This window comes from Pristiophorus japonicus, chromosome 2 (genome assembly GCF_044704955.1).
Source record: "Pristiophorus japonicus isolate sPriJap1 chromosome 2, sPriJap1.hap1, whole genome shotgun sequence".
Taxonomy (NCBI): Eukaryota; Metazoa; Chordata; class Chondrichthyes; family Pristiophoridae; genus Pristiophorus; species Pristiophorus japonicus.
Window position 1 is genome coordinate 169,501,663 of NC_091978.1, and position 27,669 is coordinate 169,529,331.

At 42.5% G+C, this 27,669-nt stretch overlaps 1 protein-coding gene across 6 annotated transcripts in view; it reads left to right on the forward strand.

The window, feature by feature from the left end:
• The window catches only part of atp8a1 (ATPase phospholipid transporting 8A1), a 509,869-nt gene that overhangs the window by 272,618 nt on the left and 209,582 nt on the right, over nt 1–27,669 (forward strand). For all 6 annotated transcript variants that reach the window (XM_070870244.1, XM_070870234.1, XM_070870228.1 and 3 more), the window contains 2 exons: nt 5,064–5,203; nt 23,075–23,213. In XM_070870244.1, the coding sequence (XP_070726345.1) occupies nt 5,064–5,203; nt 23,075–23,213 (279 nt within the window). The remainder of the gene's footprint in view (nt 1–5,063; nt 5,204–23,074; nt 23,214–27,669) is intronic.

The window sequence follows — 27,669 nt, forward strand, 5'->3', positions numbered from 1 at the left end:
ATGTACTAAACTATATTTCAAAATGCCAGTGTGAGGGTCTCTATGGTCACCAGCCTATTTATTATACCTGCCCACAGTATAAAGATACGATTGAGTAGCATGGATTTCTAAGTGGTGGTTTTCTTATTTGCTGATGGAGGAGGAGATGGGGGGAGAGAGAGGCGGGCGGCAGGCAGGCAAAGTAGAGTAAGACAGCATCAAAGAAGAATGAGGCCACCCCACAATGAGCTTTTAGGATCTGCAGATTTTGAGGTGCCTTCAGCAGCTTTGCTTCACTAAGGATACCCTGTTCCATTGACCTTTGCCTCCCCTGGAGGTTGATAGCCTTGCCCTCAAAATATATAGAATATATTTTTTAGATATATATATTTTTCCTTATGTCTACCTCAGCCCCAGGCATGGCTTGGTAGTTTTCCTGGAACATCAGTAGGTGATAGTGGACATCTGAAAGGATTTCCCAGGTGGCAGTAGACAGCTGATGTAATCAGATGGACAGTTGCAAGAGGAACGCTGAAACGTCAGAGGTTGGTGTACAATGGGACCTTGCGTAAGGAGGGCTCACGATGAGAGTTGCTAACAGTGGAAAAAGTTGTAGGTCCTTTGAGCTATGGTACAATAGGAATGAAGACTGGTTATTCCATTGAAGGGAATCCAATGATGCCAAAGTGAAAATAAGATAGTGGCAGTTCTCATACCTTGGCTATCCTGATCATATCATCAAACTTTGTGTGGCACTGATCTGTTGTGGAGCTGAGAGTTGGCTCTCACTGCAACTGCCATCTCCCAAAGTTACTGCTTTGGCTGGCTGCCTTGCCTGTGAGTCTAGCAAGCATCCTGTGTCTGATCTCAAGGATTGGCATTTCTAAAAAAATTAAAGGCTCATATTCTTTTGCCGTTTGTATCCTGATGCCATTTTTGTGCGCCACCAAAGAATGAGGTATAAGCCATCAATCAAGTCTTGAGAAAGCAATGAAGCCTTTGGTTAAAAATCAATACAGTTTAACATAGTAACACAAACTGGAGGAGAAGGTACACACCACTTGTCTGCTTTGTCTCCAAGAGCCTGCTGCAACCATAATTTACTATAGGTGTTATATTGGTGGAAACAACAGTGCAGATTTTTGAAGCTTATGTTTTAAGAAACGTAAAGAGTCTTAGCATTTCTTGCACAAAATTAAATAACTAGCAGACATCCAAAATTTTAAACCCCCTTCAAAATTTGTTTAAGAACATAAGAAGTAGGAACAGGAGTAGGCCATACGACCCCTCAAGCCTGCTCTGCCATTTAATAAGATCATGGCTGATCTGATCATGGACTCAGCTCCACTTCCCTGCCTGCTCTCCATAATCCCTTATCCCCTTATCGTTTAAGAAACTGTCTATTTCTGTCTTAAATTTATTCAATGTCACAGCTTCCACAGCTCTCTGAGGCAGCGAATTCCACAGATTTATAACCCTCAGAAGAAATTTCTCCATCTGTTTTAAATGGGCGGCCCCTTATTCTATCATGCCCTCTAGTTCTAGTCTCTCCCCATTAGTAGAAACATCCTCTCTGCATCCACCTTGTCAAGCCCCCTCATAATCTTATACATTTCAATAAGATCACCTCTCATTCTTAGTTCCAATGAGTAGAGACCCAACCTACTCAACCTGTCCTGACAAGTCAACCCCCTCATCCCCGGAATCAACCTAGTGAACCTTTTCTGAACTGCCTCCATAGCAAGTATATCCTTTCGTAAATATGGAAACCAAAGCGGCATGCAGTATTTCAGGTGTGGCCTCACCAATACCATGCATAGCTGCAGCAAGACTACCCTGCCTTTATACGCTATCCCCTTTGCAATAAAGGCCAAGATACCATTGGCCTTCTTGATCACTTGCTGTACCTGCATACTATCCTTTTATGTTTCATGCACAAGTACCCCCAGGTCCCGCTGTACTGCGGCACTTTGCAATCTTTCTCCATTTAAATGATAACTTGCGCTTTGATTTTTTTTCTGCCAAAGTGCATGACCTCTCACTTTCCGACATTATACTCCATCTGCCAAATTTTTGCCCACTCTCTTAACCTGTCTGTCCTTTTGCAGATTTTTTGTGTCCTCCTCATACATTGCTTTTCCTCCATCTTTGTATTGTCAGCAAACTTGGCTACATTGCACTCAGTCCCTTCTTCCAAATCATTAATATAAATTGTAAATAGTTGGGGTCCCAGCACCGATCCCTGCAGCACCCCACTAGTTATTGGTTGGCAACCAGAGAATGAACCATTTATCCCGACTCTCTGTTCTGTTAGTTAGCCAATCCTCAATCCATGCTAATATATTGTCCCCACCCCTGTGAACTTCTATCTTGTGCAATAATCTTTTATGTGGCCACTTTTCAAATGCCTTCTGGAAGTCCAAATACACCACACCCACTGGTTCCCCTTTATGCACCCTGTTCGTTACATCCTCAAAGAACTCCAAATTTTTCAAACATGACTGCCCCTTCATAAATCCATGCTGACTCTGCCTGACCGAATTTTGTTTTTCCAAATGTCCTGCTACTGCTTCTTTAATAATGGACTCCAACATTTTCCCAACTACAGATGTTGGGCTAACTGGTCTATCGTTTCCTGCTTTTTGTCTGCCTCCTTTTTTAAATAGGGGTGTTACATTTACAGTTTTCCAATCTGCTGGGACCTCCCCAGAATCCAGGGAATTTTGGTAAATTGCAGCCAAATGCATCCACAATCCCTGCCGCTACTTCTCAAGACCCTAGGATGTAAACCATCGCGTCCAGGGGATTTATCTGCCTTTAGTCCCATTATCTTACTGAGTGCCACCTCCTTAGTGATTGTGATTGTGTTAAGTTCCTCCCTCACCGCCCCCCCCCCCCCCCCCGCTCCACAGCCCCTTGACTATTCACTGTTGGAATATTAGTGTCCTCTACCATAAAGACTGATACAAAATATTTGATCAGAGTTTCTGCCATCTCCATGTTCCCCATTATGAATTCCCCAGTCTCGTTCTCTAAAGGACTAACATTTGCTTTAGCCACTTTTTTTTTCCTTTTTGTATACCTATAGAAACTCTTGCTATCTGTTTTTATATTTTGTGCTAGTTTACTTTTATAGTCTATCTTCCCTTTCTTAATCATTTTTTTAGTTATTCTTTTCTGGCTTTTAAAAGCTTCACAGTCTTCTGTCCTCCCACTAGTTTTGGCCACTTTGTATGCCATTGTTTTTAATTGGATGCCATCCTTAATTTCCTTAGTTAGCCACGGATGGCTATCTTTTCTCTTACACCCTTTCCTCCTCACTGGAATATATTTTTCTTGAGATGTGAAATATCTCCTTAAATGTACGCCACTGTTCATCAGCTGTCCTACACTTTAATCTATTTTCCCAGTTCACTTTACCCAACTCTGCCCTCATACCTTCATAGTCTCCTTTATTTAAGCTTCGTACGCTGGTTAGAGATCCAACTTTCTCGCCCTCCATCTGAATTTGAAATTCAATCATGCTGTGATCACTCATTCCGAGGGGATCCTTTACTAGGAGATTGTTTATTAATCCTGTTTCATTACACAGGACCAGATCCAAGATAGCCTGCCCCCTGGTTGGTTCTGTTACATCCTGCTGAAGGAATCCATCCCTTACATACACTCTGAACTCCTCCTCAAGGCTACCCTGATCAATTTGATTTGTCCAATCAATATGGAGGTTAAAATCACCTATGATTTATTGCTGTTCCCTTTTTACAAGCCTCCTATTAAAAATCCAGATCTGCTAAGTGAATTTCAGCAGAATAAAACTCCAGCACCAATCATTGCCAGTTATTCCGCAAAAAGCATTCAAAATTGAATATGAAAATATCTATTCAAAGTTCAAATTTGCGGTTTTGCTTTGAAGTATGTTCAAAACCATTGAGGTTTTGATAATTTGGTGCCATTTTGCAAATAGCCAAAAACAAAAAGGCCGATTGAAAATCCGTAATTTTTAACTTGTCAGGCACTAAAGCTTTATTTACACTGATGGTAGTGTATCCATTTCCAAAATCGTAGATTTTGTGCAGCTTACAGCATGGAAACCTGCCAGGATTTTTAAAAACCAACTGCCAAGACGACCTGTTGGGCTAATTATATTAATGCGTCCTGGCAAGCGTGCATTCTACTTGTAACTGGCTGTATGTGCCCTGCCCCTGGGGAACCGGCAGCATTAGTGTGGATCTTGTGCAATGTAAAAACAGCTTTACGATGGGGAAAGGGTAAAACTGTTTTGATCTGGCTGATTTGAAGAAAGGTTAGAAATTAAGCCTCATTATCTAGTGCTTTGTGAGACTTCGGGATTCATACTGTGGCCTCATTTCTGTACTTAAGATTTCTCATCTGTTTCTATCTATTGGCAGGGATGACTGGCTGAAGACCTGCATGTAATGTTTCTTGTATTGCCTGCTCATTACCAAAAGCTGGCAGTATTCCAATTGATTGGTATCACCAAGCGGTAGAAGAGAGACTACTGCCTATCACAGACCACCTCTCTTGTTGTTTCCTCCCCTTCCCCTTTCCCTGCCTCTACTTAGTTAAAACCTGTTACACCTCTAACTTTTTCCAGTTCCAATGAAAGGTCATCGACCTGAAACTTTAACTGTTTCTCTCTCCACAGATGCTGCTTGACCTGCTGAGCATTTCTAGCATTTTCTATTTGTATTTCAGATTTCCAGCATCTGCAGTATTTTGCTTGGGTAGAAGAGAAATTGTTGTCGAGTAATATAACCAAGTTCATAGCATATGCTTTATCACTTAAAACAAATTACTCATCATTTCAATGAAACTGAAGGCTATAATGGAAACAAGTGAGAATTTTGAGCTATAATTTGCAAACTATTTCCCAAGATTTTATAGAAATGAATGAGCTCTTACTTGATTTCTAAATTCTTCTGATCAATAATTTGATGTTACATCCATTGTTTACATTAAACGCTTACAGTCTATTCTCGTTACATTAGAACATGTCAAAGTATACTTAGTTTGTATTTGAAGGTAAATATAAAGTTTAGTAACATTGACTTTTACTGTTTCAGGTTTGAGAACCTTGTGTTTCACTGTTACTGAGATTTCAGAGACGATGTACCGAAATTGGTTGGAAGTGTACCAGCGTGCTTCTACTGCACTGCAGAACAGGATACTGAAGCTTGAAGAGAGTTATGAACTGATTGAAAAAGTAAGTATTTCAGACACTTTTTTGAGTTCTAACTCAAAATGCATTATGAAGAGGGTGTTATTTTAGTAGTTGAGAGAGCCGTAAGCAACTAGTATTTATGTCATAGCATTATAGCTGAAGCATTATCAGATTTCATCAAGGGTAACAATAAGAGGTCCTATTATTGTCAGAAACCTGATATTGTAAACGATCAGTGTTATGAGTTGTACAACTAAGATCAAACTTTGAACATACTTTACGAGCATTAATCTTTTCATGAAAAATGTTATCCATCAAATTCTGTCAAGCAAGTTAACTCCCTATATTGATTGTAACTTATTTTATGTGTGCAGGATAATCTGGTCTGTAGAACATTTTCAAAAATGCTATCAGTGTCACACTTTGTCAATCCACAAAAAGGACCCCCCATATGTCATGTTTCCCCCTTGACACATGATCTGAATGCATTCCTGACTGGGGGGAGGACATGATTATAGTCCAAGGAAACAGAACCTGGTGCCCTTTACGATATTATTTGTATTTTCCTTCCACGGATTCTGATTCTGCCTGCTACCTTTTTCAGAGTCCATAGCCATTTCCCAGGAGGTCCTTGCTCTGCTTCAAAATAGCACAGCTGTTGGGGAATCTTCTATCCTGTTGATTATGGACTGTCTCATTACTGCAGTAGATTCCCTAGTCTTAAGAACATGGTTTGGCCTGTTGACAAGCTTGGCTAGGTTGAGACTGATCCCGAGGCTGGCACCAAGAAGCTAACCCTGACCCTGGTAGGGGAAAGATAGCTGTGATTGCAGACTTGTCCAGGAGCTTGGGTAAGAAATCTGATAGTGGAGCTATCCTTCATATTCCTGGTATTCCTCAGGATTCATGAGTCATCCGTCAGCTTACTTGGCTTTGAGTGTAAAAGATGACAACATACCTGGGCTACCAACATATTTGTGAGTGTAAGATCAGAAAAGAATGGGATTTTATTCTCATTACTTTGTGGTCTCCAAAAATCAGGACAAAAGCATATGTTGACCTTCTCAACAAAAACTTTCTAAATGGTTACTCTTTCTCCGGTTATCTAAACAGTCTGTGAGATTGATGGCTGTAGTTAACTTCAAGGATACCTTCATTCACGTGCCAATTCAATGACAGATTTTGAAGGTTCTGAGCTTTTGCGTTTTGGGGACTGAATTCCAATACAAGGCAATCACCTGCCCAGATGTTTATCCACATGGCAATCTTTCTGAACTACAACACTTGCATATCTATCTTTGGATAAACATTTGGCTCATCAGCGCATTCTGTTGAGAAATAACAGAGAATATCCAAAGTTATTTCTGTCTTTTTAAGACCTCTGAATGTTCACCAACTATAAACAAAATCTTTGAGAATCAATTTAAGATTCACATTGCACCCAGAGCTACCATCTCTGACAGCTCACCAAATAATTTGAAGCTAGTTCCTGAGTGAGGCCAGGATGTCACGCTCTTGCAACCTTTTACCTTTTTAGCCTCTACCTCTAACTTTGGGCACTGAATCACTGCCATTCGCACTACATTCTCATTCTCTGGTTTTCGTAGACTTTAGCATAATTGTCAGCACTGATCTGATCTGACAGTTCTATTTGCAAAAGCCAACATACATTTTCCACTTTTCTGCTCAAGAGCCATGCCTGGAAATTGGATTGCTTGTCGTTGTTGGAAGCAATGGGCTCAATTTTCCACATTGCCGATTTTTGGCGCAGTTGTAGAGTTGCAGCCGATTCTTTTAGTGGCCGACTGCGCCAAAAAATAGTTGCAAGTTTTGCCGGAATAAACTTTCATAAACTTTACAATAGCTACCCTCCAGTCCACAGGAACTGATCCAGAGTCGATAGACTGTTGGAAAATGATCACCAATGCATCCACTATTTCTATGGCCACTTCCTTAAGAACTCTGGGATACAGACTATCAGGCCCGGGGATTTATCGGCCTTCACATCCCATCAATTTCCCTAATACACTTTCTCGCTTTATAAGGATATCCTTCAGTTCCTCCTTCTCACTTGACCCTCGGTACCCTAGTATTTCCGGAAGGTTATTTGTGGTGTCCTTCATGAAAACAGAACCAAAGTATTTGTTTAACTGGTCTGCCATTTCTTTGTTCCCCATTATAAATTCACCTGATTCTGACTGCAAGAGACCTACGTTTATTTTCACTAATCTATTTCTTTTCACATATCTATAGAAGCTTTTGCAGTCAGTTTTTATATTCCCAGCAAGCTTCCTCTCACTCTCTTTTCCACCTCCTAATTAAACCAACTCCAGTGGTACACTGCTCCTGACAAAATGCCGAGAACACGACCTTGTCATCACTAACACCTTGTTCCGCCAGAGGAACAAGTACAAGGCATCGTGGCTACCCCCTCGCTCCAAACACTGGCACCTGCTCGACTATGTCATCGCTCGAGCCAGGGATCGCAAGGATATGCACATCACCCACGCCATGACAGGAGTTGATGACTGCTGGACGGACCACCGCCTAATCCATTCCATCAATATCAATATAGCCGCAAAGCGACGATGGCAGCAGAAGCAGTGCCGCAAAAATTCAATGCCATGGCACTCAAAGACCCAGCTAAGAGAGCCCTATACAGCCATCGCCTCACTACTAACCTGGCGACCCTTGATGACCCCGAGACGCAGAATGTCCACAGCGCTTGGTCTGCCCTCCAGGCCGCCATAACCAGTGCTTACGAAGAGACGCTCGATCTCTCAACCAGGAAACACCAGGACTGATTTGATGAGTGACCAGATGATCCAAGAGCTAATTAATCTCAAGCGCAGGGCATTTCTGAACCTAAAACAACAACCCAACTTGGGAGCAGCAAAGCAGCATTACAGATGGCTTAATGCCAAGATCCAACAAAAAAAACACGTGACCTCAAGGCCATCTACGACCCAAACTCCCAAGGCCCCACCCCACTGCTGGCCAAGAACAGGGAGACACTCATCAAGGACACCGAGGCTGTCCGGACCCGCTGGAAGAAGCACTTCGAAGATCTCCTTAACCGAGACTCTGTCTTTGACTCGAGTGTCCGCGATTCCATTCCGCAGCTGCTACCCGCCACCATCTCAGCAAAACTGCAGCCCTGCAAGAGGTAGAAAAGGCCATCCGCCAGTTCAAGAACAAGGCAACGGGAGTGGATGGAATCCCCGCTCAGGTATTAAAGTATGGCGGAGAGGCACGAATGCATGACCTCATCTCTCTCATCTGGAAGGAGGAGAGCATGCCGGGAGATCTCAGAGATGCAGTAATCGTGACTACCTTTTTTTAAATAAAAAGGGGACCAGTCCGACTGCGGTAACTATAGAGGAATCTCCGTTATCAGCCACTGGGAAAGTAATTGCTAAAATCCAACTTGACCGTCTTCTCCCTGTGGCTGAGGAGCTCCTCCTGGAGTCACAATGCGGTTTTCGTCCACTACGGAGTACAATGGACATGACCTTTATGGCGTGACAACTGCAAGAGAAATGCAGGGAACAGCATAGCCGCCTTGGACCTTACAAAGGCCTTTGACACTCAACCGCGAGGGACTATGGAGCGTCGTCCTCCGTTTTGGCTGCTCCCAAAAGTTTGTCGCTATGCTTCGCCTGCTCCACGACGGCATGCAAGCCGTGATCCTGACCAATGGATCCATCACAGACTCAATCCACGTCCGGACCAGGATCAAGCAGGGCTGTGTCATCGCGCCAACCCTCTTCTCGATCTTCCTCACTGCAATGCTCCACCTCACATTCAACCAGCTCCCTACTGGAGTGGAACTGAACTACAGAATCAGTGGGAACATTTTTAACCTTCGTCGTCTCCAGGCCAGATCCAAGACCTGTCTCGCAGCGGCTGCAGGGTAGTTTGGAGGGGGAGGGTGACTAGCCATTTATCGTGGTGCATATAGGTACCAACGATATAGGTAAAAAACGGGATGAAGTCCTCCAAGCTGAATTTAGGGAGCTAGGAGTTGAATTAAAAAGTAGGACCTCAAAGTTAGTAATCTCAGGATTGCTACCAGTGCCACGTGCTCGTCAGAGTAGAAATAGCAGGATAATTGAGATGAATATGTGGCTTGAGGAATGATGTGCAGCAGGGAAGGGATTCAAGTTCCTGAGACATTGGAACCGGTTCTGGGGGAGGTGGGACCAGTACAAACCGGATGGTCTGCACCTGGGGGGAGTGTTTGCTAGTGCTGTTGGGGAGAGTTTAAACTAATACGGCAGGGGGATGAGAATCTATGCAGGGAGACGGATGTAAGTAAAATGGGGGCAAAAGCAAAAGGTAGAAAGATGAAGAAGAAAGGTGGAAAGCAGAGAAATCAAAGACAAAGATCAAAAAGGGCCACATTACATCATAATTCTAAAAGGACAGAGTGTTAAAAAAACAAGCCTGAAGGCTCTGTGTCTCAATGCGAGGAGCATTCGTAATAAGGTGGATGAATTAACTGCGCAGATAGCTGCTAACAGACATGATGTAATTAGGATCGCGGAGACATGGCTCCAGGGTGACCAAGGCTGGGAACTCAACATCCAGGGGTATTCATTGTTCAGGAAGGACAGATAAAGGAAAATGAGGTGGGGTAGCATTGCTGGTTAAAGAGGAGATTAATGCAATCGTAAGGACATTAGCTTGGATGATGTGGAATCGGTATGAGTAGAGCTGCAGACCTCCAAAGGACAGAAAACACTAGTGGGAGTTGTGTACAGACCACCAAACAGTGGTAGTGAGGTTGGGGATGGCATCAAACAGGAAATTAGGGGTGCGTGTAATAAAGGTACAGCAGTTATCATGGGTGACTTTAATCTACATGTAGATTGGGCTAACCAAACTGGTAGCAATGTATGGTGGAGGAGGATTTCCTGGAGTGTGTAAGGGATGGATTTCTAGACCAATATGTTGAGGAACCAACTAGAGAGCAGGCCATCCTAGACTGGGTTTTGTGTAATGTGAGAGGATTAATTGGCAGTCTTGTGCGAGGCCCCTTGGGGAAGAGTGACCATAATATGGTAGAATTCTTCATTCAGATGGAGAGTGACAATTAATTCAGAGACTAGGGTCCTGAACTTAAAGAAAGGTAACTTCGATGGTATGAGACGTAAATTGGCTGGGATAGATTGGCAAATGATACTAAAAGGGTTGACGGTGGATAGGCAATGGCAGACATTTAAAGATCACATGGATGAACTTCAACAATTGTGCATCCCTGTCTGGTGTAGAAATAAAACGGGGAAGGTGGCTCAACCGTAGCTAACAAGGGAAATTAGGGATAGTGTTAAATCCAAGGAAGAGGCATATAAATTGGCCAGAAAAAACAACAAAACCTGAGGACTGGGAGAAATTTAGAATTCAGCAGAGGAGGACAAAGGGTTTAATTAACAGGGGGGAAATAGAGTATGAGTAAGCTTGCAGGGAACATAAAAACTGATTGCAAAAGCTTCTATAGGTACGTGAAGAGAAAACGATTAGTGAAGACGAATGTAGGTCCCTTGCAGTCAGAATCAGGTGAATTTATAATGGGGAACAAAGAAATGGCAGACCAATTGAACAAATACTTTGGTTCTGTCTTCACGAAGGAAGACACAAATAACCTTCCGGAAATACTAGGGGATCAAGGGTCGAGCGAGAAGGAGGAACTGAAAGAAATCCTTATTAGTCAGGAAATTGTGTTCGGGAAATTGATGGCACTGAAAGCCGATAAATCCCCAGGGCCTGATGGTCTGCATCCCAGAGTACTTAAGGAAGTGGCCCTAGAAATTGTGGATACAGTGGTGATCATTTTCTAACATTCTATACATTCTGGATCAGTTCCTATGGATTGGAGGGTAGCTAATTTAACCCCAATTTTAAAAAGAGGGTGAGAGAAAACAGGAAATTATAGGTAGTGGGGAAAATGTTGGAATTAATTATTAAAGATGAAACAGCAGCACATTTGGAAAGCAGTGACAGGATTGGTCCAAGTCAGCATGGATTTATGAAAGGGAAATCATGCTTGACAAATCTTCTAGAATTTTTTGAGGATGTAACGAGCAGAGTAGACAAGGGAGAAACAGTGGATGTGGTGTATTTGGACTTTCAAAAGACTTTTGACAAGGTCCCACAAGAGATTGGTGTTCAAAATTAAAGCACATGGTATTGGGGGTAATGTATTGACGTGGATAGAAAACTGGTTGGCAGACAGGAAGCAGAGAGTAGGAATAAACGGGTCCTTTTCAGAATGGCAAGCAGTGACTAATAGGGTTACTGCAAGGTTCAGTGCTGGGACCCCAGCTATTTACAATATACATTGATGATTTAGATGAAGGAATTAAATGTAATATCTCCAAGTTTGCAGATAAAACTAAGCTGGGTGGCAGTGTGAGCTGTGAGGAGGATGCTAAGAGGCTGCAGGGTGACTTGGACAGGTTTGGTGAGTGGGCAAATGCATGGCAGATGCAGTATAATGTAGATAAATGTGAGCTTATCCAATTTAGTTGCAAAAACAGGGAGGCAGAATATTATCTGAATGGTGACAGATTAAGAAAAGGGGAGGTGCAGCGAGACCTGGGTGTCATGGTACATCAGTCATTGAAAGTCGGCATGCAGGTGCAGCTGGCGGTGAAGAAGGCAAATGGTATATTGACCTTCATAGCGAGAGGACTTGAGTATAGGAGCAGGGAGGTCTTACTGCAGTTGTACAGGGCCTTGGTGAGGCCACATCTTGAATATTGTGCACAGTTTTGGTCTCCTAATCTGAGGAAGGACATTCTTGCTATTGAGGGAGTGCAGCGAAGGTTCACCAGACTGATTCCCGGGATGGCAGGACTGACATATGAAAAAAGACTGGATCGACTAGGCTTATAGAAACATAGAAAATAGGTGCAGGAGTGGGCCATTCGGCCCTTCAAGCCTGCACTGCCATTCAATGAGTTCATGGCTGAACATGCAACATTCATTGGAATTTCATAGAATGGGAGGGGATCTCAGAAACATATCAAATTCTGACAGGATTGGACAGGTTAGATGCAGGAAGAATGTTCCCGATGTTGGGGAAGTCCAGAACCAGGGGTCACAGTCTAAGCATAAGGGGTAAGCCATTTAGGACTGAGATGAGGAGAAACTTCTTCACTGATAATTGTGAAACTGTGGAATTCTCCACCACAAAGTTGTAGAGGCTAGTTCGTTAGATATATTCAAAAGGCAGTTAGATGTGGCCCTTACGGCTAAAGGGATCAAAGAGTATGGAGAGAAAGCAGGAATGGGGTACTGAAGTTGCATGATCAGCCATGATATTGAATGGTGGTGCAGGCTCCAAGGGGCAAAATGCCTACTCCTGCACCTATTTTCTATGTTTCTAACCTCTTGTCGAGCTACAGTACGTGGACGATGCTTGCGTCTGCGCACATTCAGAGACTGAACTCCAAGTCATAGTCAACATCTTCACTGAGGTGTACGAAAGCATGGGCCTTGCAGTAAACATCCGTAAGACAAAGGTCCTCCACCAACCTGACCCTGCCACACAACACTGTCCCCCAGTCATCAAGATCCACGGCGCGGCCCTGGACAACGTGGACCATACTTCGGGAGCCTATTATCAGCATGGGCAGACATAGACGACGAGGTTCAACACTGCCTCCAGTGCGCCAGCGCAGCCTTCGGCCGCCCGAGGAAGAGTGTGTTCGAAGATCAGGCCCTCAAATCTGGCACCATGCTCATGGTCTATAGGGCTGTGGTGATACCCGCCTTCCTGTATGGCTCAGAGACGTGGACCATATACGGTAGACACCTCAAATTGCTGGAGAAATACCACCAATGATGTCTCCGCAAGATCCTGCAAATCCCCTGGGAGGACAGATGCACCAACGTTAGCGTCCTCCATCAGGCCAACATCCCCAGCATCGAAGCACTGACCACACTCGACCAGCTCCGTTGGGCGGGCGACATTGTTCGCATGCCTGACACGACTACCAAAGCAAACGCTCTACTCGGAACTCCTACACGGCAAGCAAGCCCCAGGAGGGCAGAGGAAACGTTTCAAGGATACCCTCAAAGCCTCCTTGATAAAATGCAACATCCCCACCAACACCTGGGAGTCGCTGGCCAAAGATCGGCATAAGTGGAGGAAGAGCATCTGGGAGGGCGCTGAGCACCTTGAGTCTCGTCGCCGAAAGCAAGCGGAAGGAGCATGCGGCAAACCAGTCTTCCCTCCCACCCTTTCCTTCGACTATCTGTCCCACTGTGACAGAGACTTCTTCCCGTATTGAACTGTTCAGTCACCTAAGAAATCACTGAGTGGAAGCAAGTCTTCCTCGATTTCGAGGGACTGCCTATGATGATGGTGATTATCAGTTGTGGCTTGGTTGGTACTCTCGTCTCCTGAGTCAAAAGGATGTGGGTTCAAGTCCCATGCCAGGGACGTGCGCACATAATCCAGGCTGACACCAGGAGTGCAGTACTGAGGGAATGCTGCACTGTCAGAGTTGCTGACTTTCAGATAAGACGTTAAACCAAGGCTCTGTATGCCCCCTCAGGTGGACATAAGATCCCATCGCACTATTTTGAAGAGTTCTACCAGTGTCTTGGCCAATATTTATCCCTCAACCAACATCACCTAAAGCAGATTATCTGGTCATTATCTCATTGCTGTTTGTGAAACCTTGCTGTGTGCAAATTGGCTGCCACGTTTCCGACATTACCACAGTGACTACACTTCAAAAAGCTGCAAATCGCTTTAAAATTTCCTGAGGTTGTGGAGTTGCTTTTTCTTTGTGCCTGAGAGGTAAACATTGCTCAAGACTCTAAACTTGTTTTTCATTTATTTTACAAAATCTGTGCGAAGGTATGGTTCTCAACATGTGCCTGTACTTGTATTGAAGTGCTTCATTGTTAAATTAGCAAGAATTGTCTTTGTAATCTGTAGTAATTATTCCTGTTTGATTTATTTTCTCCAAATATCCCACTGCAAAATTGGAGCTAGGCTTTATTTATTTATATTGCAATTAATTTTAAGTGTGCTAATTTGTTTAATATGAGAAATGGGGTAACAGCAGGGAGAGAAAATAGAGGAGGAGGGTGAGAGTGACAAGTGTGAAGAGGAGGACACACAATAGAGAACAGAGAAACAAGTGCAGGAAGAGGAGAGAATAAGACACATGAAGGGCAGAAAAAGAGACTCTTTTTACCGATTTACTATTACTGTAGACTTACCTAGATGACCACGAGAAGCTAATGACAAGTTAGCTTTTGTTATTTGATTTTTAGGTTGGATATGTTTGAATTGTGTAATGACTGAAGGCTTGCTTAAAAATATAAAAATCAAATATTTTAGTCCGCAGATTCAGGATTTTGCTTGAATTTTTTTCGGTATGCTTTCTCCTAGGCTAGCGCACTTGTGATGCACTGCCCATCTAGAAACATCTCCACAGCCTTTCGGATGCACCTTCTCTACAGCACTTCTTTCCTGCAACTGACATTTCTTCTCACCGTAGCTGCCAATTCTGCTACACCACTAGTGTGTGCCCAGCCAGCATCTGTGTTCCATTTCTTTTTCTGCCTCTCTGGCCCCTATTTCACAGTTTGGCATTCCAGCCCCCATCACCTTTCAATTCTCCTAGACCCCCTCCATGCTTTAATTTCTCATTGCCATACCACCATAACTAGTACCCCTAAACCGAGTCCTCCCAGATATCTCCCTTTCACTCTTTTAGCCCTCAAAACACCTCCCTGACTTTGCACGGACTCCAGCCTCTCCCAGATCTCACCGCCCCCCCCCCCCCCCCCAGCACCAGCAAATTGGCAGCATTCTCTTCTCTTTAGTGAAGGCAGATGCAAAGTATTCATTTAGTACCTCAGCTTTAGCCCCACACTTCCTTTGACTAGCCTTTTACTATTCTCAGCAATCACTCTGATGAAGCTGAACTAAGATGTCTGATTTTTTTTTAAGTGAAATTTGATGAAAGAGAAAAATTGCAAAGCTTTGCACTGAATGGCGGTAGATGTTTAAGTAAACATACACGTGTGAAGTACTTTACTTGTATTGAGTGAGTGTGCAAGGTGATTTCTACTAACAGTGCATGTGGCTAAACGGCTGTCGCCACACCTCTGGTTCGTCAGTAATTTCTATTGGACAGCACTTCCATAGGAGATCAAAAATATTGTACATTGTGTGTTGCATGATTTAGTGAACAACACCAGGGTTTTGAGGGCGTCCATCATACTTCATGCATTACACTCCAATTTACCAGTAAATTAATACATTGTGTACTACATGGTGTAACGCTCCTGTCATAAAATGGTACAATGTCAATTTTACCCTGACCAGTTGCACACGAGATCAGTTATGCGATGCACATTTATCACACTTCAGATGTTAAATGTATGAAAAAAGAAAGCCAGTCATCATCTGGTTTTTCTGACTACTCTCCAAGGGCAAGATTCAGATATTTGCCAGCAGATGTCAACCTACAGAAGCTTCTTTTAACAGTCAGCCTCTAACAACTTCAGGATGTGCCCATATGGGAGTACTTGCCCATATGGGAGTACTTGCTCATTGGTCTTAAACTTGGCCTGTCCCTTTAACAAAGTTCCATCTTGGCAGCTAATCATTACAATTGTTGCAAACGTGAGATCACATTTTATTACTCAGTACAATATAAATATCTGAAAGAAAAAGATAGACTTGCACTTTTTCACAACTTCAGAGCGTCCCAAAGCGCAGCAGCCAATTTGCGCGCAGCTAGCTCCCACAAACAGTAATATGATAATGACCAGATAATATGTATTTAGTGATGTTGATTGAGGGATAAATATTCAGCAGGACATCGGGGAAAACTCCCCTGCTCTGCTTCAAAATATTGCCATGGGATAGTTTACGTCCACCTGAGAGCAGATGGGTCATGGGTTTAATGTCTTATGCGAAAGATGGAATCTCCAACAGTGCAGCGCTCCCTCAATACTGCACTGAGTATCAGCCTAGATTTTTGTGCTCAAATGCTCAAAACCTTCTGACAGACAAGAGCGCTACCAACTGAGCCATGGCTGACACTCTAATCTGTTCCACTCATAGTGAAGATCTAATAATGCACAGGTGATTTATAAATCACTGCTCTTCATTGTGTTCTAATCAGCACATGATATAAACCGATGAAGATTGTCATTCTCGTGACAGCTTAATTAAAAATAGTAGGCTGTTGACAAGTTTTCCTTCATGGTATTACTGGAACTGAATTTTATGAAAGAACGAGTATTACCTCTATACATATCTCTTTCCAGATAGGCTGTAATTGGCAGTTTAAAACTATACTGATTGAGGGGAAAAAAGCAATAATTTTACAAATTATAGCACAGTTTAGCATTTCGGATTATATTTTATATTTGTTTTCAGGATATTCAGGAAATTCCTGTGTTTTTTAAGAAATGTGTATTCAGTGCTTCTAAACTTGCATATATCACTTAAAAAATCATTCTGATGGAGAGCGATAGATGGATTTCAAAATATACCATTACTCTGACTTGGCCAATAGTAAATCTGCCAGAAGGTGGCAGTATTAAATCATAGAAACTAAAGTTTATTGGTTTCCAGTGAAAAAAGTACTCCAGACATGAATTAAATGAATCCAACACCATAGTAAGTATAATCCTTTTCACAGAGAATAACTGATGGCTGTCAGTACAATAGAACTGTAACATACTTTGGCAGTTTACACTATCTTGCATCAAATTTGTTATTCTAACACTCTGTTGCAACCTTCAACACATTTCTAAATTGATATTTATGCATGCTTTTTCTGTTTTTTGTTTTAGATTTTCCATCAGAATTTTTATTTTCTACTGGTATACTTATAGTATTAATGCCTCCATAACACTTGCCAAGTTTTCCATGTAGCTTTAAATTGTATGGTAGCATGAGGAATTGTTATTAGAACAGAACATGAATCTGCATAAGAAGCAATTTGTAAGGACACTGGGTGCACAGTGGATTGGAACAGTCCTTTCACACCCAAGACCTGGCCAATTTCAAAGTGACCCTATAATCTGGCATGAATTGATGCAAAATTGATACTGCCACACAGGCCATAAGGATGACTGGTATGGAAAATGGAAAATAGCAAAATGCTGCATTTAGAATGCTCTTCAGAAGTTGGGTAAAGGCTCAGTAACCAGGCAGAGAAGGCATTCAAATGTTCAGTTACTCAGCCTGGCCACCCCACCCCACCCCAGCTTAAAAAAAATGTACAAGATTGAACTATTTTCTTCTTTCTTCAGCCCCCCTCCCCCCATAAAAATCTTGGTGCAATACAAATATCACCTCTATTATAGGAAATGGAGGCTATTAAAAATAAAAATCAAGGTGTGCCACTACTAAGTTTAAAATATGCACTAAGGCAAAAAAAGGCCGGCTGCAAAAACCATGTTCACTTAACTGCAAGTCTCTGTACTTGCAATTTTTCAGAGACACAATATTTTATCGATATTGAACAAAAATAGTACAATGTTGGTGCCATTGTCTTGGTAATCATTTTCCTATAATCAGACTTGAATAGTTATGTATCCATATGAAAATTATGTATAATTCTTTATCAATTCGATCAAAAGTAATTGAACATGTGCACAAAATGTAAGGGTTCTGATGTATCTTCAAAAATGACAGGATACATTTTACAAATAAGGGCATTGATTACAAAAGCAAAGAGCTAAACCTATACAAATAGTTGGTTAGGCCATAAGTTAAAATATATTGTCCAGTTTTAGGCATCTTACTTCAGGAAGGATGTTGATCACGGTGAGTGAGTGGAAGATAATACCGCGGATGAGAAGCTTTAATTATTAGGAGGTCACTAAAGAAACTGTGGCTCCTTTCATTAGAACAGATAAGGTTAAGGAGAGATCTCTTTAAAGTGTTAAATTATGAAGGATTTTGATAAAATACATGGGACAAAACTTTCCACTGGTCAGTGAGTTGGTAAAGTTGGGGCAGAAATTTAAGATCGCCGCCAAAGGAATGAAGGATGAGGTTAGGGGGAAACATTTTTTGCAGAGGATTAGCACATAGAATGCCCGACCAGAAACAGTGGTGGAGCAAAATCCATAATACTTTTTAAAAGGGAAGCAGATAAATATTTGAAAAAGAGAAAGTTGAAATAGAATGGGGGTGAGGAAAGTGCAATGGGACTTAATGGATAGCTCCTTCAGGGAGCTGGCATAGGTGCAAATGCCCGAAACATAGAAACATAGAAAATAGGTGCAGGAGTAGGCCATTCGGCTCCTCGAGCCTGCACCACCATTCAATAAGATCATGGCTGATCATCACCTCAGTACCTCTTTCATGCTTTCTCTCCATACCCTTTGATCCCTTTTGCCGTAAGGGCCATATCTAACCCCCTCTTAAATATATCTAACAAACTGGCATCAACAACAACTCTGCAGTAGAGAATTCCACAGGTTAACAACTCTGAGTGAAGATGTTTTTCCTCATCTCGGTCCTAAATGGCTTACCCCTTATCCTTGGACATTGTCCCCTGGTTCTGGACTTATTTTATGTTTCTATGAGATCGCCTCTCATTCATCTAAACTCCTGTGAATACAGGTCCAGTCGATCCAGTCTCTCCTCATATGTCAGTTCCGCCATCCCTGGAATCAGTCTGGTGAACCTTCGCTGCACTCCCTCAATAGCAAGAATGTCCTTTCTCAGATTAGGAGACCAAAACTGTACACAATATTCCAGGTGAGGCCTCACCAAGTCCCTGTACAACTGCAGTATGACCTCCCTGCTCCTATACTCAAATCCCCTAGCTATGAAGACCAACATGCCATTTGCTGCCTTCACCGTCTGCTGTACCTGCATGCCAACTTTCAATGAGTGATGTACCATGACACCCAGGTCTCGTTGCACCTCCCCTTTTTCTAATTTGTCGCCATTCAGATAATCTGCCCTCGTGTTTTTGCCACCAAAGTGGAAACCTCACATTTATCCACATTATACTTCATCTGCCATGCATTTGCCCACTCACCAAACCTGTCCAAGTCACCCTGCAGCCTCTTAGCATCCTCCTCACAGCTCACACCGCCACCCAGCTTAGTGTCATCTGCAAACTTGGAGATATGACACTCAATTCCTTCATCTAAATCATTAATGTATATTGTAAATAGCTGGGGTCCCAGCACTGAGCCCTGTGGCACCCGACGAGTCACTGCCTGCCATTCTGAAAAGGACCCATTTATTCCTACTCTCTGCTTCCTGTCTGTCAACCAGTTCACTATCCACGTCAGTACATTACCCCCAATACCATGTGCTTTAATTTTGCATACCAATCTCTTGTGTGGGACCTTGCCAAAAGCCTTTTGAAAGTCCAAATACACCACATCCACTGGTTCTCCCTTGTCCACTCTATTAATTACATCCTCAAAAAATTCTAGAAGATTTGTCCAGCATGATTTCCCTTTCATAAATCCATGCTGACTTGGATCGATCCTGTCACTGCTTTCCAAATGCACTGCTGTTTCATCTTTAATAATTGATTCCAACATTTTCCCCACAACTGATGTCAGGCTAACCGATCTATAATTCCCTGTTTTCTCTCTCTCTCTCTCTCTCTCCTTTCTAAAAAAAAAGTGGTGTTACATTAGCCACCCTCCAGTCCATAGGAACTGATCCAGAGTCGATAGACTGCTGGAAAATGATCAATGCATCCACAATTTCTAGAGCCACTTCCTTAAGTAATCTGGGTTGCAGACTGTCAGGCCCTGGGGATTTATCGGCCTTCAATCCCATCAATTTCCCTGACGCAATTTCCTGACTAATATGGATTTCCTTCAGTTCCTCCTTCTCACTAGACCCTCTGCCCCCTAGTATTTCCGGAAGGTTATTTGTGTCTTCCTTAGTGAAGACAGAACCAAAGTATATGTTCAATTGGTCTGCCATTTCTTTGTTCCCCATTATAAATGGTGAACAAAGTGATTGGCTGGTGATTGATTTGTAAGTAGTTTTTCTTTTTTCTCTTCTATATCTCTGAGTAATTTTTAGCACTTGTTGCCAATTTAAGTGTATCTAAGGGTTAAGTCATGGCAGGAGAGCTCGGGCACGTGTTATGCTCCTCCTGTACTATGTGGGAAATCAGGGACGCCTCCGGTGTCCCTGACGACTACGTGTGCGGAAAGTGTATCCGCCTCCAGCTCCTGACGAACCGCATTGCGGAACTGGAGCTGCGGGTAGATTCACTCTGGAGCATGCACGGTGCTGAGAATGACCTGAATAGCACGTTTAGTCAGTTGGTCTTACCACAGGTAAAGGGTACACAGCCAGATTGGGAATGGAAGAGCAGTGCAAGGAAGGTAGTGCAGGGATCCCCTGTGGTCATCCCCCTGCAAAACAGATACACCGCTTTGAGTACTGTTGAGGGGGATGACTCATCAGTGGGGAGCAGCAGCAGCCAAGTTCATGGCACCGTGGCTGCCTCTGCTGCACAGAGGGGCAGGAAAAGAGTGGGAGAGCGATAGCGATAGGGGATTCAATTGTAAGGGGAATAGATAGGCGTTTCTGCGGCTGCAACCAAGACTCCAGGATAGTATGTTGCCTCCCTGGTGCAAGGGTCAAGGATGTCTTGGAGCGGGTGCAGGACATTCTGAAAAGGGAGGGTGAACAGCCAGTTGTCGTGGTGCATATAGGTACCAATGACATAGGTAAAAAATGGGATGAGGTCCTATGAGGTGAATTTAGGGAGCTAGGAGCTAAATTTAAAAAGTAGGACCTCAAAAGTAGTAATCTCAGGATTGCTACCAGTGCCACGTGCTAGTCAGAGTAGGAATCGCAGGATAGCTCAGATGAATACGTGGCTTGAGGAGTGGTGCAGAAGGGAGCGATTCAAATTCGTGGGACATTGGAACCGGTTCTGGGGGAGGTGGGACCAGTACAAAGCGGGCGGTCTGCACCTGGGCAGAACCAGAACCGGAACCAATATCCTAGGGGGAGTGTTTGCTAGTGCTGTTGGGGAGCAGTTAAACTAATATGGCAGGGGAATGGGAACCTATGCAGGGAGACAGAGGGAAATAAAAAGGAGGCAGAAGCAAAATATAGAAAGGAGAATAGTAAAAGTGGAGGGCAGAGAAACCCAAGGCAACAAACAAAAAGGGCCACATTACAGCAAAATTCTAAAGGGGCAAAGTGTGTTTAAAAAAACAAGCCTGAAGGCTCTATGCCTCAATACGAGGAGTATTCGGAATAAGGTGGATGAATTAGCTGCGCAGGCAGCTATTAATATGATATAATTGGCATTACGGAGACATGGTCCCAGGGTGACCAAGGCTGGGAACTCAACATTCAGGGGTATTCAACATTCAGGAGGGACAGACAGAAAGAAAAAGGAGGTGGGGTAGCATTGCTGGTTAAAGAGGAAATTAACACAATAGTAAGGAAGGACATTAGCTTGGATGATGTGGAACCTGTACGGGTAGAGCTGCGGAATACCAAAGGGGAGAAAACACTAGTGGAAGTTGTGCACAGACCACCAAACAGTAGTAGTGAGGTTGGGGACAGCATTAAACAAGAAATTAGGGATGCATGCAATAAGGGTACAGCAGTTATCATGGGCGACTTTAATCTACATATAGATTGGACTAACCAAACTGGTAGCAATATGGTGGAAGAGGATTTCCTGGAGTGTATTAGGGATGGTTTTCTAGACCAATATGTCAAGGAACCAACTAGAGAGCTGGCCATCCTAGACTGGGTGATGTGTAATGAGAAAGGACTAATTAGCAATCTTGTTGTGCGAGGCCCCTTGGGAAAGGTTGACCATAATAGGGTAGAATTCTTTATTAAGATGGAGAGTGACACAGTTAATTCAGAGACTAGGGTCCTGAACTTGGGGAAAGGTAACTTCGATGGTATGAGACGTGAACTGACTAGAATAGACTGCGAATGATATTTAAAGGGTCAACGGCGCTTCGGCAATGGCAAACATTTAAAGAACACATGGTTGAGCTTCAACAATTGTACATGCCGGTCTGGAGTAAAAAAATAAAACGAAGAAGGTGGCTCAACCGTGGCTAACAAGGGAAATTAAGGATAGTGTTAAATCCAAGGAAGCAGCATATAAATTGGCCAGAAAACACAGCAAACCTGAGGACAGGGAGAAATTTAGAATTCAGTATTCTACTTCCCTTTGTCTCCCTGCATAGGTTCCCATCCCCCTGCCATATTAGTTTAACCCCTCCCCAACAGCACCAGCAAACACTTCCCCAAAGGACTCCTTCTGTTGTATAAAATGAAATGACTCTTATGAATAAGTACAGTGCTTTAGTCCAGTTTTAACTGGGGATTAGGATTGAAATGGTTCAGAAGTTCAGTCAGTCAAGTTTCTCTATTTCCAGAAAAGAGAACTTTGAAGCAGTGTTCAATAGTGTTAATATAAATTTTATCAAACATGTACCTTTAAGACTGGGGTAAAGTTTACGCTCTGAGTGTAATCAGCAATCCGGGCACAAATTGCACTAGTTTTCCAAATTTATTTTATGGTTCAACTTTCCCTACCCCAAACTAATTGTCCATGAACCAGCGCAATCGGGCAGCGATTTTTCTTGCATTAAAAAATATTCCTTGATTATATTTGAGAGAAACAAATGGATCTTAATGTTAGTCGGTATTGTATTTTTATGTCACTCAACAGCTGTAAAATGTATACCCTCTGAGTTTAGTCGAGCATACCAAGAAACATTGCTATTGGTGGTTAACTCGACAAGTTTGACAATGTGGAATTCAAGTTTGCTGAAAATTGCAAATCACATATCCATATGGTTGCACTTAGTGTCATAATCTGAGATAAATCCTTTGACAAGCTTATCTATTTGTCCTGCTACTAATTACTTTTCATGTCATTTTAATAGAATCTGCAGTTGCTTGGAGCTACAGCAATTGAAGATAGACTACAAGACAAAGTTCCTGAAACCATAGAAACATTATCCAAAGCAGACATCAAAATTTGGATCCTGACAGGAGACAAGCAGGAAACCGCTATTAATATAGGTACAGCTGGAGTTACTGTTAATGGTGTTCTACTGCAGGCTGTGTTTAATTTGTAAATGCATGTCCTTATACAATACTGTTCTGGATAAACATGGAAACAAAAGTACTCTGTTTTTATTTTGTTAAAAATCTATGAAGGCTTTCATCAAAAGAACGGAGCGATGTAGGTTATGTCTAGCCTTTCGCCAGGAACAATTGTCATAGCTCGATTTGTTCTTGGATTTTTACCAATCTTGAGGAAATTCTTTCCTGGATGAAGACATTATCAGTTTTTTAAACACTTGGCAAAACTATAGAATGTATTAAAATAGAATCCCGTACAGTTTTGGTGTGGCGGGCGGGGTCTCCAATGCATCAGAATTTATTACATAGGATGTATGGCACAGAAACAGGCCATTTGGCCCAACTAGTCCATGCCGGCATGTAAGGTTATTAGATAGAGCTTTTTGATCCCTGTTTTATCAACAAGTAATATAATTGTCTAATCTCTGCTGCCCCCATAACGTTCCTTATACATGATGTGCAATAATAAAAATGATGCACTCTGTCAACATTATTAAGAGGGAAAAGTTATCAGCACAGTTTTCTCCTTTTTGACTCTCCAAGACTGAAGGCTTTCACCATGTCACAGAGCATCTCAGGATGCAACATCTCCCTTTATATCTATCATGGATGATTGACTCAACAGAGCTCTATGCTTGAGGTCTACCAGTGAAGATAAGTGGCAGAAAATTAATATACGTCAAGAAGTCTCGGTTGCAATCCCAGCAACATTTATATATTTTTTTATGTTTGTATCTTCGATGTTGGCAATGCTGCATTTATTGCCCATCCCTAACTGCCCTGAGAAGTTGGTAGCCGGCACTTTCTTGAGGTATCAATTGTTTTTAAAACGCATCTGATACATCTGGCAATTAGACCCAAAATTCAACCATGTCGTGTGGACTAGTATCACATGTCGGGACAGTAGATTCCCTTCCCTGCAGGATATTAGTGAAATAGCTTTTTATGACAATGGTTTCATGGTCACTTTGTTTCCTCCAGTGCAAGTCCAAAAATTAGCAGGTTCATTTATTGTAATTTTGTAACTGGCATACCCACTGCATTACTACCTCCTTATGGACATTGTTCTCTACAAGGTTTTTCTGCCTTCAGAACAGTTTACAATACTTGGGGATTTGATCACTATATAGGTAGGGTTGTGGACCCGGCAAAAGGTTATTTAGAATTTTAATTTTGATGAACACAGCTACTTTTAATGTAACTGTACTGTCACTGAACTCCACAACCCCTGCCCCCATTAATAAAACCAGTCAAGTTAAAAGTGGAATATAACTTCCAACGAGGAGGAGAGAATTTACTCCTGCTCGATGCTACTAGTGTCAGTCATTAAATTACACTCTCTCCAGCTGGGGAAGACAATGTAAGTGGGAGGTGAAAGAGAAATAGACAATGCTGGAAATACTCAGCAAGTCAGGTAGCATCTGTAGTGAGAGAAACAGTTAATGTTGCAGGTCGATGATCGGTCTGAAACATTAACTCCGTTTCTTTCTCCACCGATGCTGCCTGACCTGCTGAGTATTTCCAGCATTGCCCGTTTTTACTTCAGATTACCAACATCTGCAGTATTTTGCTTTTGTAATGGGAGGTGATAGCCGTTATCTCACTCTTAACTGTCAAACATCCAACTGGAGGTAGTTTAGGCCATTTTCATAAGTTAGGGTGTCCAGAGATTTGTTTGCCTTTCTGGAAAACCATCAGCTCCCATTTTTCTTTTTGAAGACACAGGCTGTCTCAACTTGGTGACCTCCAGGAATTATTTCCCCTAGTTAGGAAGTCAAATATTGTCATTCACTAATAGAACTTATAACATAAAATGGATGAAGTTTGTACAGAGGTGTTCTGCTAAGATGATTAGTCCTATCTCATTTGCTGTCTTGGAAATCTGAAATATCTCCAGCATCTGTCCAACCTTGGTTTAAAACATAGTGCAACACAAATCTAAATTGGACTATTTCAATATTTCATTATTTGTGTTTAGATCATGAAAGGATTGCCTTTTGATGACCCATTTATGGATGCAACAGTTAAACCCCCACTTGTTTTCAATTAGGACCTTTAATTTAGTTCTTGACATGTTAATGCACCCAGGATTCTTTTGATCAGGAAATTGTTCAATCATTTTATTTGCTGTCAGAACTTGAATGTTTCTATTTTTATAAATACTTACACACCTTTTATTGGTTCGATCTGCCTTTCGGAAAAATATATACAGCCTTCGCATTTATTAATTTACTATGGTGCTAGGGCCTAAGTTAAGCTGGTGACAAAACAGCAGTTAACCAAATGAAGGGTTTAGTGCATCCTGCACTGTTGCCATCTTGCAGGGATGAGGTCCAAGTGCACGTTGAGGTTTATTTAAATGCTAGGAAGTTGCTGTGGAATGGGTGCAATCAGGTTCCCATTAATAGAACATTCAATGCTGCCATATGGAGCGGTTCTTGCTCATTTACTGAACATTATTGCCTGGTTTAACTGCAGTACATGACAGCACTTTGGACAGATCCTGACAGCTGGTGTTATGCCTTCTTCAGGGAGGCCACCTCCCTGTTAAACCTGTGCTACCACAACAATATTGTACGCTTACATCCTACCTTTAACACAATAAACATCCCAAGATGTTTTACAGGAGAGCAAGAGGAGGAATAAACACTGAGCCATGGAAGGGGCTTTAGGAGAAGCGACTAACAGCTAGGTTAAAAGATGGGTGGTGGGAACTTTTTAAAAAGAGAGTAGAGAAGTAGAGAGGCAGAGGGGTTTAGGAACAGAGTTAGAGAGTACCAAGTTGGCAAAGGGCTCTGGGGTGGAGGGATGGGGGCAGGGTGGGAAGCACAGAAAGCAGAGTTGGAGAACCAGAGTGCAGGAGGGAGGAGCAAGACTGTTGAGGGATGTGACGATGAGGTCAATCATCAAGGATGAGGATGGTAGATAAGAGCAATAGTGCAGAATGACGAAAACTGAACTTCCAAGCAACTTTAGTAAGAGAAGAGACTGGAATTCCATATTATGCAGAAGAGATAACGTGGACAAGAATGTGAAGGAGGACCACGGTAGTTAATGGTAGGGGGTGGTAGTTGTTTAAATCTGAGGGCCAAGCAGAAAGTGTATTTGTGGTCCTGAAAGAAACATTATTTTCATTGCTCCATTTAAGAGCATGGAGGAGGTGAAGATGGAAAGATTCAGCCATTGCACTAGGAGAAAATTGGAGGTTGTGAGAACTGAAATGTGCAATCTGAAGGAAGTTTGTAAGTCTAGAATGAGACTAGTGTCTATATAAATGCAAATCTTTTTAAAATGGATAAAGTTAGATCATAAATGGAAGGGGTAACTGATGGGAAGAAAGAGTATGAAAGGGGGAAAAGGATTGATGCCTGATGAGCCAGAGCGAATGAACAAGTTAGAGATTGAGCCAACAACAGCACAAGAGGAAACTGGGTAACCATTAAATATCGCTTGGGGGAGAGGCCATATAATGGTATTTTTAGCCAAGAACTTCTAAAGTTGCTGATAATTTCTGAGCTAGCAGCAGCTTTCTCCATAACTTGGTGCAAGAGAAATAGGGTAGTAATCTGAAGAGCAGAATTACTTCCCTTTGTTGGGGAATAGGATGAATACAAAACAAATTTCCAAGGTAAAGCAGTGGCAAAATGGATGTTGGTGAGATTGAAGAAAAGGTGCAGGTAAATTCAGAGGCATACATCTTGAATGATGGGAGATATATAGAAAATAGGTGCAGGAGCAGGCCATTCAGCCCTTCGAGCCTGCACCGCCATTCAATAAGTTCATGGCTGAACATGAAACTTCAGTACCCCCTTCCTGCTTTCTCGCCATAACCCTTGATCCCCCGAGTAGTAAGGACTTCATCTAACTCCCTTTTGAATATATTTAGTGAATTGGCCTCAATTACTTTCTGTGGTAGAGAATTCCACAGGTTCACCACTCTCTGGGTGAAGAAGTTTCTCCTCATCTCGGTCCTAAATGGCTTACCCCTTATCCTCAGACTGTGACCCCTGGTTCTGGACTTCCCCAACATTGGGAACATTCTTCCTGCATCTAACCTGTCTAAACCCGTCAGAATTTTAAACGTTTCCATGAGGTCCCCTCTCATTCTTCTGAACTCCAGTGAATACAAGCCCAGTTGATCCAGTCTTTCTTGATAGGTCAGTCCCGCCATCCTGGGAATCAGTCTGGTGAATCTTCGCTGCACTCCCTCAATAGCAAGAATGTCCTTCCTCAGATTAGGAGACCAAAACTGAGCACAATATTCCAGGTGTGGCCTCACCAAGGCCTTGTACAACTGCAGTAAGACCTCCCTGCTCCTATGCTCAAATCCTCGAGCTATGAAGGCCAACATTCCATTTGCTGCCTTCACTGCCTGCTGTACCTGCATGCCAAC